This window comes from Melozone crissalis, unplaced genomic scaffold (genome assembly GCF_028551555.1).
Source record: "Melozone crissalis strain CALT ecotype California unplaced genomic scaffold, PUWL_Pcris_2 ptg000066l_1, whole genome shotgun sequence".
Classification (NCBI taxonomy): Eukaryota; Metazoa; Chordata; class Aves; order Passeriformes; family Passerellidae; genus Melozone; species Melozone crissalis.
In genome coordinates this window covers 8,919,926-8,934,656 of record NW_026535844.1, presented here as the reverse complement: position 1 = coordinate 8,934,656, position 14,731 = coordinate 8,919,926, and the positions used below count along the sequence as shown (strand labels likewise).

The following is a 14,731-nucleotide window of genomic DNA, read 5'->3' as shown; positions in this document are numbered from 1 at the left end:
CAGAACAGATTTCCCCTTCCCGCCCTTGGCGCGACAGCCAATGGGAGGCCGCGTGTTGTGTGACGTCACCGCGCTAATGCGGAAGTGGCGAGCGCGGGGGCTGCCGGGATCGGGGCGGCCGTCGCGGATCGCGATCGGTCCCGGTCGGCTCCGGTCGATCCTGATTGACCCCCATCGATCCCCGGCCCTCCCCGCCGCGATGTTCTTCACCTGCGGCCCCAACGAGGCCATGGTGGTGTCGGGTGAGTTCGGGGGGCCCGGGGGCTCCTGGGGACCCTCAGAACTCCCGGGAACCCCCAAATCCCCTCAGAATTTCCCGGGAACCCTCAGAATTCCCCAAAAACTGCCGGGAAAACCCAGAATCCCCCCAAAACTGCGGGGGACTCCCAGGATTCCCCCCAAAAATCCCAGGAGCCCCCCAAACACTCCCTGAAATCCCCTGAATTCCCTCCAAAAACCTCCCGGGAACCCCTAGAATCCCCCCCCGCCCAAAATATCCTGGAAAGCCCCAAAATCGCCCAAAATTTTCCAGGAACCCCCAGAATCTCCAAAACCTCCCGGAAAGCCCTAAAATCCTCCCCCAAAAGCCTCCAGGGAATCCCCAGAATCCCCACCCCCAAAACTCCTGGGAAACCTTCCGGGACCCCCCCAAACCCACCCTGGCACTCCTTGGACCCCTCCCAAACCCCCCCAAACTCCTCCAGGGACTCCCCAAACCCTCCCCGAGGGTCCCCCCATCCATTTTATCCCCCGAGAATCCTGGGGACCCTTCCCAAGTTATCCTCCAAATTTTCCCCCAAAATTCCCCCCTTCAAAACCCCTGGGGTCCCCCCTGACCCAGCCAGCCACCCCAAACCCCTCCTGGGACCCCCCAAACCCACCCCGGGGATTCCCGGGGGTGTCCCTGTGTCCCCCCCGGGATTTCGGGGTCCCCCAGCTCTCAGTGCCCCCCAGGTTTCTGCCGCAGCCCCCCGGTGATGGTGGCCGGGGGCCGGGTGTTGGTGATCCCGTGCCTGCAGAAGATCCAGCGGTGAGGAGGGGCCCGGGGGGGTTTTTGGGGTTCGGGGGGTGGGGGGGATCCCCAGAGATTTGGGGTGACCACCCCGGCCCCCCCCAGGATCTCCCTGAACACGCTGACGCTGCCCGTGCGCAGTGAGAAGGTTTACACCCGCCACGGGGTGCCCATCTCCGTCACCGGCATCGCACAGGTACCCCCAGAACACCCCAAAAAACACCCCAAAAATCTCTCCTGGACTGCCAGAAATACCCCAAAAATCCCCTCCTTGGCCCCTGAAAATCCCCCTCAGAATCCCCAAAAATCCCCTCCTGGAATCCCAAAACTCCCTAAGAAATCTCCCATCAAAACCCTAAAAATCCCCCCTGGACCCCCCAAAATATACTCAGAACCACGAAAATCCCCACCGGGATCCCCAAAATGCCCCTCGGTACTCCCAACCCTCCCCGGACCCCACACCCCACTGGGACCCCCAAAACCCCCATTCAGAACCCCCCCAAAATCTCTTTAGGATTCCCCAAAATTCCCCCGGGACCCCCCAAATCCCCCCAGAAACCCCAAATATCCCACGCGGATGCCCCTAAAACCGCACTCTGAACCCCGAAATTTCCGTGGAACCTCCCAAAAATGCTCCGGGACCCCCAAATTCCCCCCGTGATCCCCCAAAACCCCTCTGGTGCGCCCCTGCCCGACCCAACCTGGGTGGCGTTGCCCTTTTAATTGAGGTTGTGGTGGGGCCTACTTAAGCGCGTTCTTAAAGCGGCGATGGTAGCGGGAAGCGCAAAACAACGCGGGGGGAGGGGAGGAGCCCTTTAAAGGGGGTTTGGCGTGGTGGGGCCCATCAGAAACATTTGTAGGGGTTAAAAACACTCCTAGAAAGGGCATTTAGGGATGGGGAATCCCCTAAAAGGAGCTCGAAGTTTGGGGATCGCCAAACCCCTGGAATGGGAGGGGGAATCGTCCTTAAAAGAGGTGTGGATTGGTGGGGACCCAACAATTCCTTAAAAGCGGGCAAAATCCTTTCAAAACCCTTTAAAAAACCATCAAAAAGGGTTTGTGATTGGGCAGCCTCCCTAAACCCTTCTTAAAGGGGCCAAGGTCCAATTCTTAAGGGGCTTGGGGTGGTGGGGACCCCGAAATCCCCCTGGAGGATCTTGACCTCCCTTAAAAGGAGTTTTTGTTGGTGGGGACCCCTTTAAGAGGGGTCAGACCTCCCAGAAACGGGTTGGGGGTGGTGGGGACCCCCAAACCCCTTCCAAGAGGATGAGACTCCATAAAAGGGCACTGTCCTGGTGGTCCCCACCCTGTCAAGCAAGCAGCCTCTTAAAAGGACAGTGCCACACCTACTCCTTAAAGAGGCCACACCAATTTTGGGGGGTCCCAGGGATACCTGGGGGGGTCCCCAGATGATGCCAGCCCCCCCCACAGGTGAAGATCCAGGGGCAGAACAAGGAGATGCTCGCAGCTGCCTGCCAGATGTTCCTGGGCAAGTCAGAGAGTGAGATTGGCCAGATCGCCCTGGAGACACTGGAGGGTCACCAACGTGCCATCATGGCCCACATGACTGTGGAGGTGTGGCTGGGGGGAGCCATGCCTTCTTTGGGGAACCCATGCCCCTCCCAAGACAGCCTCACCCACTTTAAGAAATCCCAGATCTATTTGGAAAGTCCATTGGCCCAAAAGTCACACCCCTGAGGTGTTCACACTCACCTGGATAGACACACCCCCTCAGGGGCTGGTTCCCCCCCCCCCTTGGAGTGGGATGTGACCCTTTAAGAGACCCTGCCCCCATTTGACCCATAAGCTCCACCCCTTGAAAAGCCCCATCCCTGGAGGAGTCCACAGCACTGGTGAAGCCACACCCACAATATTCCACCCTTTTGCCAAAGCCCCGCCCACCAGCACGAGACCATCTTTCCCTGGCCCCACCCCCTTTAAAGTTATGCCCACTGTGCCCTGCCCCTGCCATTAGGCCCGCCTCCTTTCCTGATCCCAGTATTAGCCCCACCCCAGCTCAAAACCACACCTACCAACTCCACCCCATGACTCAAGCCATGCCCGCTGGGTCATGCCACACCCCTGCCCTAATCCTGACCCCACCCCTCAATGTTAGGCCATGCCCACCCAGCTTCCCCCAGTACAAACCCCACACATGGCCCCACCCCTTAAGCCGCACCCACCTAGCACCACCCCCTTGCTCAAGCCATGCCCATTTTGGGTCAAGCCACACCCCCTAAGCTAAGCCACTCCCCTGACTCCACCCTCGGGTCAAGCCACACCCACCTGGTCACACCCCTTGTTCAAGCCACGCCCCTTGTGGCTCATTCCAAGCCCCCTAAGCCTCAAGCCACACCCCCAAAACCAAGCCATGCCCACTTGGCTCCACCTCTTGGTTCAAGCCACACCCCTTGGTTCAAGCCATGCTCATTTTGATCAAGCCACATCCCTCGATCAAGCCACATCCACCTGGTTCCTTATCTCTGTACAAACCATGCTCCCAAACAAAGCCACACTCATCTGGCTCCTCCCACTTTCTAAAGCCACGCCCAATTGGCTCAAACCACACCTCACCTTAAGCCTGATCTCTTCCTGCTTAAAGCACACCCACAGAACCAAGCCACACCCCCAGGATATCACCTCACCTACCTAGCGCCACACTCTGTCTCAAGCCACGCCCCCTGGATAAACCACAGCCACCAGCACTGTGCCTTTCTCTGCTAACCCTTCCTTTTTTTCTCCCTGCCCCACAAAGCCCCATCCCAGTAAGCCCTGCCCAATTTAAACTCCACCCCCCACCCCCTTGGGCCCCACCCTGCTAAGCCCTGCCCCACAATGTCCCACACTATTTGAGTCCCACCCTGCTAAACATTGCTCAGTTCGAACCTCTGCTAAGCCCCTCCCCTGGCTAAGCTCCACCTACTTGAGCCCCACCCCTCTAAGCCCCGCCCCTTTGAGCCCCACTCTGCTGAGCTGTGCCTAATTTGAGCCCCACCCTACTAAGCCTTGCCCCTTTTAGCCCCACCCCAATGAGCCCTGCCCAACTTAAACCCCACACTCAGGCCCTCCCCAGCCAAGTCCCACCCCCATTTGAGCCCTTCCCTACTAAGCCCTGCCCCGGCCCCACCCAGGAGATCTACAAGGACCGGCAGAAGTTCTCGGATCAGGTTTTCCGCGTGGCCTCGTCCGACCTGGTGAACATGGGCATCTCCGTGGTCAGCTACACCCTCAAGGATGTGCACGACGAGCAGGTGATGCACCTGGGCATGGCTGGGGACACACCTGGGCATGGCTGGTGACACACCTGGGCACAGCTGGGGACAACCAAGATACACCTTGGATACACCTGGAGACATCTGGGGACAGCTGGGACATACCTGGGACAGACCTGGGGGGCAGCTAGAGATAGCTGGGCACACCTGGGACATACTTGGGACACAACCAAGACAACCAGGACACACCTGGGACATACTTGGGACACAACCAAGACAACCAGGACACACCTGAGACACACTTGGGACACAACCAAGACACTCAGGACACACTTGGGACACACTTGGAGATGCCCAGAGACAAGATGGGGACACCTGGGACACACCTGGGCACAGCTGGGACACCTGGGGATGCCTGAGACACACCTGAGATGTGTATGGGGGGATGGGGTGACACAGGTGTGACAGAGAGGTGACACAGATGTGACAAAGGTCTGACACAAGCGACAGAGATGACACGGGTGTATCAGGGAGGTGTGACAGGTGTGTCCCCATGCAGAATTACCTGCGCTCCCTTGGGAAGGGCTGCACAGAGCAGGTCCAGGGATGACACAGGTGTGACATAGGTGACAAGGAGGTGACACAGTTGCGACACAGGTGTGACGCAGCTGACAGGTGACACAGGTGTGACAGGTGTGTCCCTGTGCAGGATTACCTGCGCTCCTTCAGGAAGGGCTGCACGGTGCAAGTCCACGGACAACACAGGTAATAGGGGGGTGACACAGGTGTGACATGTGTGTCCCCATGCAGGATTACCTGCGCTCCCTCGGGAAGGGCCGCACGGCGCAGGTGCAGCGCGACGCCCGCGTGGGAGAGGCTGAGGCCAAACGCGACGCCGGGATCCGCGTGAGTGACACCAGGGACACCTGGGGACATTGGGGGCACACCTGGAGACACCTGGGGGCAGCTCCTGTCAGTCACCCCCCATTATTCCCCGTGTCCTCCAGTGCTCTCCCTGTGGCCCCCAGTTCATCCCAGTGCTCCCAGTACCCCTGATAGCCCCAGTACCCTGTTCCCTAGTGTCCTCCCAGTGCCCCCTTCATATTCCATTCCAGTCTGTCCCAGTCCCTCCCAGTGCCCCCAGTACCCCATTCCCCAAACTGCCCCAGTACCCCCAGTGCTCCCAGTACTCTCCCAGTACCCCACTAACTCCACTCCAGCACCTCCCAGTTCTTGTACAGCTCCTCCCAGTACCCTCAGTACCCCAGTCCCTCCTAGTGCTCCCAGAGTCTTTCTAGTCCCATTCCAGTTCCTCCCAGTCTTTTCCAGTACCCCCATTCTCCAAACTGCCCTAACACCCCCTGTGCACCCAGTGTTCCCAGTACCCCATTCCCCAGTCCTTCCCAGTCCCATCCCTGTGCACTCCCAGTCCCTCCCAGTCCATCCCAGCCCCTTCCATCCCCTTCCAGTCCATCCCAGTTCCCTCCCAGTCCATCCCAGTCCCTTCCAGTTCCCTCCCAGTCCATCCTAGTCCCTCCCAGTCTTTTCTAATTCCCTTCCAGTCCTATTTCAGTCCATCCTAGTTCCTCCCAGTTCACTTGCAGTCCCTTCCAATTCCCTCCCAGTCCCATCCCAGTCCATCTCAGTCCATCCCAGCCCCTCCCAGTCCCTCCCAGTCTCTCCTAGTCCATCCCAGTCCCATCCTAGCCCATTCCAGTTCACTCCCAGTTCATCCCAGTCCCTCCCAGTTCCATCCCAGTCCCATCCTAGCCCATTCGAGTCCCACCCAGTCCCTTGCAGTCCCTCCCAGTGCCGTTGTCCCCGCAGGAAGCGCGAGCGAGGCAGGAGCAGGTGTCAGCGCAGCTGCTGAGCGAGGAGGCCACGGCGCGAGCCCAACGTGACTTCCAGGTGGCCCAGGCTGAGTGTGATGGAGCCGTCAGCGCCCGCAGGGCCACGGCTGAGCTGGCCTTCCAACTGCAGGTGAGGCCACACCTGGACAGGGAACACAGCTGGGACAGGTAACCAACACAGGTGGGACAGGTAACCAACACCTGGGACAGATAACACAGCTGGGACAGGTAAAACACCTGGAGCAGGTAACAAAATCACCTGGGACAGAAAACACACTTGGGGCAGGTAACACTTGGGAGTGTCACAGGGCCATGGCTTATCTGGTGTTTCAGTTACAGGTAACTCACACATCTGGAGATAGGTAACAAACACCTGGGGGGGCGGGGAATGGGGGCTGGGAGCTCACCTGGAGCACCTGGAACACTCCAGAACACCTGGAACCTCCACATCCTGGGGTTACCTCCCAAATTTGGGTCTCTTGGGCCACCTGAGGACACCCCCAGGCTGCCTGAGCTCCCCCTAGAGATACCTGTCCCCCTTGTCCTTCCCTGATGGATTTGTGACCTGTCCCCTGTGTCCCCCATACCCGTGTCCACTGTGCCCCTATGCCTGGGTCCCTGTGTCACCTGTTCCCCATGTCTCTCCCTTGATGGGTTTGTGAGCTGTCCCTGTGTCCCTTGTCCTCGTGTCCCTTCCCTAATGGATTTGTGTCCTGTCCCCTGTCCCTATGTCCCTGTGTCACCTGTTCCCCATGTCCCTCCCTTGATGAGTTTGTGAGCCGTCCCTGTGTCCCTTGTCCTTGTGTCCCTTCCCTAATGGATTTGCATCCTGTCCCCTGTCCCTATGTCCCCGTGTCACCTGTTCCCGTGTCCCTCTCTGAATGGGTTTGTGACCTGTCCCTGTGTCCCTTGTGTCACCTGTCCCCCTGTCCCCGTGTTTTGTGGAGATAAATAAAGCTCCACAACTTTGTGAAAGTTGTAAAGCCGGTATGTTTATTACAGTGCCAAACGCATGCGGAGATTGCTCTCCTTAAAAGACATGAGTACCTCTGGGATCTCCAGGTCCTTTTTTATCCCCCTCTCAGATACATATGCATGCAATTTCACAGTAGGTTCATACATATTCCTTTTTACAAATTTTGCGTGACATTTGTTGCTAGTTTTTCTTTATCAGAAAGAATTCCTAGGTCAGGTTGACCTGCTCTCACAGCAGTCTCTGTCTCTCTTTATCACTCTCTGTCTACCCTCCTTATCTCTGTCCTTCACTGAAGCAGTTTCTCTGAGCCTAGGCTTTTGCAGTCAGGCTAAACAGCAATGTTTTCAAACTACAGACCAACTCAAAGATGTACATTTCACCTAAATCAAAATGGATTTCTGCTCTGGAGAATTTGTACTCTGTCTCACCCATGTCCCTCCCCTGATGGATTTGTGTCCTGTCCCCATGTCCCCAGGCGGCGCGTTCCCAGCAGGCCATCGCGGCGCAGCGCGGGGAGGTGGCGCTGGTGGAGCGGGCGCAGCGGGTGCAGCTGCAGGAGCAGGAGGTTGGGCGGCGCCGCCAGGAGCTCGAGGCCACCGTGCGCAAACCGGCCGAGGCCGAGCGCTACCGGCTGGAGCGGCTGGCCGAGGCACAGCGGTGAGACATTGCCCCTTTAAGGGTGGCCATGCCTCTCTGGGGATGAGCCATGCCCTCCTCTGCTCTGGCGTGGTGGTGTTCTGGGGAGTTCCACCTGTTGCCCTTTTAAGAGAAGTGTTGCCCTTTTAGGAAGCAACACCCTCATTGTGGTGGGTCCCACCAGTTTGGGTCCAGTCATTGCCCCTTTAAGGAGGAGCCATACCCTCACCCAGAGTAGGCCCAGTGGCAGTTTAAGGTGTCCCATCCATTACCCTTTTAAGACAAGGATTGCCCCTTCAAGGAGAAGCCACACTTTCACAGTGGTGGGTCCCACCACCTTTGTAAAGCCATGGCCCTTTTAAGTGAGCCATGCCCCTTGAGAGAGAAGCCACGCCTCATCCCAGTCAGCCACCATCACAACTTGGTGGACCCCATCAGTCTGTAGCCATAACCCGTTTAAGATACATGTTGCCCCCTCTTGGTTGCTGTCACTGCCCTTTTAGGTCCCATTGCCCTTTTTAAGATAAGCTATGCCCCTTCAAACAAACCACACCCCACTGTTGAGCCCTCTCATATTGCACCATTGCCCCTTTAAGAGCAGCATTGCCCCTTTAAGAGCAGCTCCACCCCCTGACTTTGCGCCCCCTACAGGACTCAGGTGCTGCTGCAGGCAGAGGCGGAGGCCGAGACCCTCAAGGTGAGTCTGGGGGGCCCGGGGCAATCTGGGGGATCCCAGGTGAGGTTTGGGAGTCACAGGTGAGATTTAGGGGGCCCTGAGAGAATTTTGGAGGTCTCAGTTGGATTTTGTGGCCCCAAATCTGGAAATTTTTGGGTTTTCTGGGGGATTTTTGGCTCTCCCAGAATTTCAGGGGGTCCTGATCTTGTTTTGGGGTTCGCAATCCCATTTTTGGGATTCTCAGTCCCATTTTCAGGGGTCCTGCCCTCCTTTCCATGGCCCCTGTCCTTTTTTGGGATTCCCAATCCCATTTCCCTTGTCCCTGATGCTGTTTCAGGTCCCCAATCCCCATTTTGGGTTCCCAGTCCCATTTCCAATGTCCCCAGTTTTGTTTCGGGTCCCCAATCCTGTTTCATGACTCTGATCTCATTTCCAATGTCCCTGATCCCATGCCAGTATCCCTGATCCCATTTCCATTGTCCCCAATCCTGTTTCAGGTCTCCAGTCCCATTTTGGGTCCCTGATCCCCTGCTGGTGTCCCCAATCCCCTTTTGGGCCCTGATCCCATTCCTGGGTTCCTGATCCTGTTCCTGGGTCCCTATCCTATTTTGGATCCCCCGATCTCATGTTGGGTTCCCAATCCCATTTAGGGTCCCCAGTCCCGTTTCCTGTCCCTGATCCTGTTTTGGGTCTCCTATCCCATTTCGGGTCCTCGATCCCGTCTCGGTGTCCCCAGTCCCATTTGACTCCTCAATCCTGTTTAGGGTCCCCCATCCCATTTTGGGTCCCCAGTCCCATTTTTTGTCACTGATCCCATTCCTGTGTTCCCAATCCCATTTCCAATGTCCCCGATCATGTTTTGAGTCCCAATCCTGTTTTGGGGTTTCCGATCCCGTTCCTGGGGCTCTGCCCCCATTTTTGGGTTCCTGATCCCATTTTTGGGGGTTCTGTCTCTATTGTGGGTCCCCGATCCCGTGTTGATGTCTGTGATCCCCTTTGGGTCCCTGATCCCATTTTCAATGTCCCCAGTCCCGTTTCATATCCCCAATCCCATTTCTGATTTCCCCAATGCCATTTCGGGTCCCCGATCCTGATTTTGGGTTCCCAGTCCCATTTCTGAGCTCTCTGACCCCATGTCTATGTCCCCAGTCCCATTTTGGTGCCCCCTACACCATTCATGTCCCCGCAGGTGACAGGTGCTGCCCATGCCATGGCCATGGCCTCTCATATCCATGCCTGGGTTCCCAATCCCACTTTGGGTTCCCAGTCCTACTTCCCATGTCCCCAATCCCATTTTGGTGTCCCCAATCCCATTTCCCATGTCCCCAGTCTCATTTTGGTGTCCCCAGTCCCATTTTGGTGTCCCCAGCCCTGTTTCATGTCTCCACAGGTGATGGGCACTGTCTCTGCTGTGGCCTCTCATGCCCATGCCTGGATTCCCAATCCCATTTTGGGTTCCTAATCCCATTTCTGATGTCCCCATCCTCATGTCCACGTCTCCAATCCCATTTCCCATGTCCCTAGCCCCATTTTGGTGTCCCCAATCCCATGTCGTGTCCCTGATTCTGGTTTTGAGGGTTCTGTCCCCAGTTCGTGTCCCCAGTTCGGTGTCAGTGTCCTCAATCCCATTTCCAATGTCCGCAATCCCGTGTTGGTCTCCTCAATCACATTTCCAATGTCCCTAGTCCCATATTAGTGTCCCCAATCCCATTTTGGTGTCCCCAACCCCATTCGTGTCCCTGCAGGTGACGGGCGCTGCCTGTGCCACGGCCGTGGCCTCTCATGCCAGATTCCCAATCCTATTTCACATGTCCCCCATCCCGTTTCCAATGTCCCTAATCCCATTTTGGTGTCCCCAATCCCGTGTCATGTCCCTGATCCCATTTTTGGAGGTTCTGTCCCCATTTTGTGTCCCCAGTCCCATGTCAGTGTCCTCAATCCCATTTCCAATGTCGCCAATCCCCTTTTGGTGTCCCCATTCCCATTTGGTGTCCCCACAGCTGACGGGCGCTGCTCATGCCACAGCCGTTGCCTCTCATGGCCATTCCTAGGTTCCCAATCCTGTTTTGGGTTCCCAGTCCCATTTCCCATGTCCCCAGTCCCATATCTGATGTCCCCGACCCCATTTAATGTTCCCAATCCCTTCTTGTGTCCCTGCAGGTGATGCCCCTGCTGTGGCTGTGACCTCTCATGCCCGTGCCTGGGCTCCCAATCCCACATTGTGTCCCTGATCCCATTTTTGGGGGTTCTGTCCCCATTTTGTGTCCCCAATCCTGTGTCCATGTTCTCAATCCCATTTCCAATGTCCCCAATCCCATTTTGGTGTCCCCAGTTCCATATTGTGTCCCCGCAGGTGACAGGCGCTGCCCATGCCACAGCCGTGGCCTCTCATTCCTACGCCTGAGTTCCCAATCCCATTTCCCATGTCCCCAATCCCATTTTGGTGTCCCTAACCCTATTCGTGTCCCCACAGGTGACAGGCACTGCCCGTGCCACAGCTGTGGCCTCTTATGCCCACACTTGAGTTCCCAATCCCATTTTGGGTTCACAGTCCCATTTCCCATGTCCCCAATCCCATTTCCCATATCCCCAATGCCATTTTGGTGTCCCAAGTCTCATTTTGGTGTCCCCAACCCCGTTTCATGTCCCCACAGGTGACAGGCGCTGCCCGTGCCGCGGCTGTGGCCTCTCGTGCCCGTGCTGAGGCTGCGGCGGCTGCGGCCAAGGCCGAGGCCTTCGGGCAGTTCCAGGACGCGGCCGTGGTGGATCTGGTGCTGCAGAGGCTGCCCCAGGTGGGGACACCGGGGACATCTGGGGACAGCTGGGCATGTTTTGGGGATGTTACTTTAAAGACCCTTTGGGACCTTTTGTGGGGACATTTTGTGGACACTTGGGGGACATTTTCAGGATGTTTTGGGGACACTTTGAGGACTCTTGGGGACACTCTGGGGGTGTTTTGGGGACATTTTGCAGACACTTGGAGACACTTTGGGCATGTTTTGGAGACACTTTGGGATCCCTGATTTTGGGATTTATTTTGGGGTTGCCTGATTTTAGGGTTGATTTTGGGGATTCCTGAATTGGGGACAGGAATTTAGGGATCCCAGGATTGTTCTGATTTTGGGGATCCCTGATTCTGAGGATCCCTGATTCTGGGGATCCCTGTTTTGGGGCTGATTTTAGGATCACTGATTTTGGGATCCCAGATTTGGGGCCAATTTCAAGGCTGATTTGGGGATCCCCATTTTGGGGCTGATTTCAGGATCCCTGATTTGGGGTTGACTTCATCCATTTAGGGATGGCTGATTTTGGGGCTGATTTTGGTATCCTAGGTTTGGGGTGGATTTTGGGATCCCTGATTTAGGGTTGATTTTGGGGCTGATTTTAGGATTCCAGGTTTGGGGCTGATTTTGGGATCCTTGATTTGGGGTTGATTTTGGGGTCCTTGATTTGGGATCCCTGATTTTGGGATCTCTGACTTCAGAGTCCCATATTTGGGACCTATTTCAGGGCTGATTTTGGGATCCCTGATTTTAGGTTCCCAGGTTTGGGGCTGATTTGGGCATCCCTGATTTGGGGGCTGATTTTTGGATCCCTGCTTTCGGGATTCCTCATTTCAGGATCCCCGATTTGGGGCTGATTTTGGGAGCCCTGATTTGGGATCCCTGATTTCAGGATCCCCAATTTGGGACAATTTTCAGGGCTCATTTTGGGGCTGATTTGGGGATCCCCGATTTGAGGATTCCTGATTTGGGTGCAATTTTGGGGCTGATTTTAGGATCCCAGGTTTGGGGCTGATCTGGGGATCCCTGATTTTGGGATCCCTGATTTGGGGCTGGTTTTGGGGCTGATTTTAGGATCTCAAATTCAGGGCTGATTTCAGGATCCTCAGTTTGGGGCTGATTTGGGTGCTGATTTGGGGAGCCCTGACCTGGGGCTGACTTGGGTATCCTTGATTTGGGTTGATTTTGGGATCCCTGATGTGAGGCCGATTTGGGATCCCCGATTTGGGGCCAATTTGGGGGCTGATTTGAGGATCCCTGATTTTGGGATCCCAGATTTGGGGCTGATTTTGGGATTCCTGCTGTTGGGCTGATTTGAGGATCCCCAATTTGGGGCCAATTTTGGGGCTGATTTGGGGATCCTCAGTTTGGGGCTGATGTGGGGATCCCCGGGTGGGGGCTGATATTGGTGCTGATTTGGAGAATCCCTGACCTGGAGCTGATTTTGGGATCCTGTTTTGGGCTGATTTTGGGATCCATTTGGGGCAGGTGGCCGAGGCGGTGGCGCAGCCGCTGCTGGGGACGCGCCGGGTGACGCTGGTGGGCGGCTCCGGGGCCGTCGGGGTGGCCAAAATCCCCTCGGAAATCCTGGACTTGGTCACGCGGCTGCCGGGGGCCGTGGGGGCGCTGGCCAGGGGCTCCCAGGTGAGATCGGGGAATTCAGGGAATTCTGGGGTTCCAGGGGGAATTTGGGGGGTGCCAAGGGGGATTTGGGGGGTCCCAGGTGGATATTTGGAGGATTTTGGGGGGTGCCAGGAGGGATTTTGGGCCCCCAGGTGAGCTTTAGGGGAATTTGGGAGATTTTGGGGTCCTGAGGGGGTTTTGGGGCTCCCCAGTGAGCTCTAGGGGAATTCAGGGAATTTTGGGGTCCCAGGGGGAATTTGGATAGTTCTAGGTGGAGATATGGCAGATTTTGGGGGGTCCCAGGAGGAATTTTGGGCTCCCAGGTGAGCTTTAGGGGAATTTGGGGGGTCCCAGCTGAGCTTTAGGGGGATTTGGGGGTCCCAGGGGGGATTTTGGGGCCCCCAGGTGAGCTCAGAGGATTCAGGGGGTTTGGGGGTGAATTTGGGGGTCCCAGGTGGAGTTTGAAGCAGCCCAGGTGAATTTTGGGATGATTTTGGGGTGAATTTGGGGGATTTTGGATGGGCCTGGATGGGGTTTGGAGGTCCCAGGTAAGTCTGGGGAATCCTGGCAGGATTTTGGGGTCACAGGTGGATTTTAGGGGTCCCAGATGAGGTTTGAGGGGAAGTTGGGGGATTTTGGGGGGTCCTGGAGAAATTTGAGTGGGGTCCCAGATGGATTTTAGGGTGAATTTGGGGAATTTTGGGTGGTCCTGGATGGGGTTTGGGGGTCCCAGGTGAGTTTGGGGAATCCCGGAAGAAATCTGGGGAGTCCCAACTGGGATTTGGGGTGAATTTGAGGGATTTAGGGGGTCTTAGGTGGAACCCGGGGTCTCTGAGTGGATTTTGAGGGGGTCCCAGATGGATATTGGGGAATTTTGGGGGATCCTGGATGGGTGTAAGGAGTCCCAGATGGGGTTTGGGGAAGTCCCAGGTGAGATTTGGGGTGAATTTTGGGGTTCCCAGGTGGATTTTAGGGTGAATTTGGGGGATCTGGGAGCCCAGGGGGATTCGGGGGGTCCCCGATGGATTTTGGAGGTCCCCAGTGAGTCTGGGGAACCCTGTGAGAATTTTGGGGTCCCAGGTGGAATTTTGGAGATCCCAGGTGAGGTTTGGGGGTCCCATTTGGATTTTGGGGTGAATTTGCGGGATTTTGCAGGGTCCTGGACAGGTTTGGAGGTGCCAAGTGAGATCTGGGGTGAATTTAGAGGAATTTTGGGGATCCCTAAGGGGAGGTGACACCCTCAGGTCCCCCCTTGTTCCCTCAGGTGACCCCGACGGAGCCCGAGGGCGGCACCAGAGCCACTGAAACATCTCAAAATTCCCCCAAAGTGTCCCTGAGTGCCACCTCCCAGTGACACCAAAGTGCCCCCAAGTGCCACCACCCCCCCAGAGCCACTGGGACCCTGCTGTGTCCCCAAAGTGCCACCCAAGTGCCACCAGCCCCTGATGCCACTGCGTCCCCAAAGTGCCACCGGTGGCTCCTGAGGCCACCAAGATGCCACCGGCCCCCAAGTCCCTTTGTCCCCAGAGTGCCACCATGCCTTGCATGTCCCCAAAGTGCCACTGCTGCAGTGTCAGCATGTCCCCAAATGTCATCATGCCCCCCAAGTGTCCCTGTGGTCCCACTGTCCCAACGTGCCACCTTGTCTCCTAGCTGTCCCAGAAGTGCCACCACCCTCCGGTGTCACTTTGTTTAAGTGCCATGCCCAAATGTCATCATGTCCCCAAGGTGCCACCACCCCCTGCAGTGTCCCACAAGTGCCACCCCCGAATGTCAGCATGTTCTCAAAGTGTCCCCACAGTGCTACCACCCCTATGTCCTCTGTGTCCCCAGAGTGCCACCACTGCTGTGTCACCCTGTCCCAAGTGTCCCCAGGGTGCCACCTTGTCCCTGAAGTGCCACCACTGCAGTGCTAGGTCAATAAATGTCCCTATGGTGCCACCACCCTCTGTGTCCCTGCAGT

General features: G+C 56.7%; 1 protein-coding gene across 1 annotated transcript; it reads left to right on the top strand.

Moving 5' to 3' along the window:
* The first annotated feature begins 146 nt into the window (after nt 1-146).
* On the top strand, nt 147-14,495 carry FLOT1 (flotillin 1). The gene is made up of 12 exons (XM_054289251.1): nt 147-242; nt 955-1,030; nt 1,118-1,208; nt 2,444-2,587; nt 4,144-4,263; nt 5,035-5,130; nt 6,052-6,204; nt 7,526-7,707; nt 8,338-8,383; nt 11,017-11,154; nt 12,634-12,789; nt 14,033-14,495. Exons 1-12 carry the CDS (start codon nt 200-202, stop codon nt 14,120-14,122), a joined length of 1,335 nt encoding a protein of 444 aa, XP_054145226.1. The 5' UTR covers nt 147-199; the 3' UTR covers nt 14,123-14,495.
* The last annotated feature ends 236 nt before the right edge of the window (nt 14,496-14,731 follow it).

Bases quoted from the DNA above. Each gene is read 5' to 3' on its own strand.
- FLOT1 (XM_054289251.1), top strand. From the start codon at position 200: ATGTTCTTCACCTGCGGCCCCAACGAGGCCATGGTGGTGTCGG. The intron at 1,209-2,443 runs GTACCCCCAGAA...CCCCCCCCACAG, and splicing joins CCGTCACCGGCATCGCACAG to GTGAAGATCCAGGGGCAGAA. The intron at 6,205-7,525 runs GTGAGGCCACAC...CCATGTCCCCAG, and splicing joins AGCTGGCCTTCCAACTGCAG to GCGGCGCGTTCCCAGCAGGC.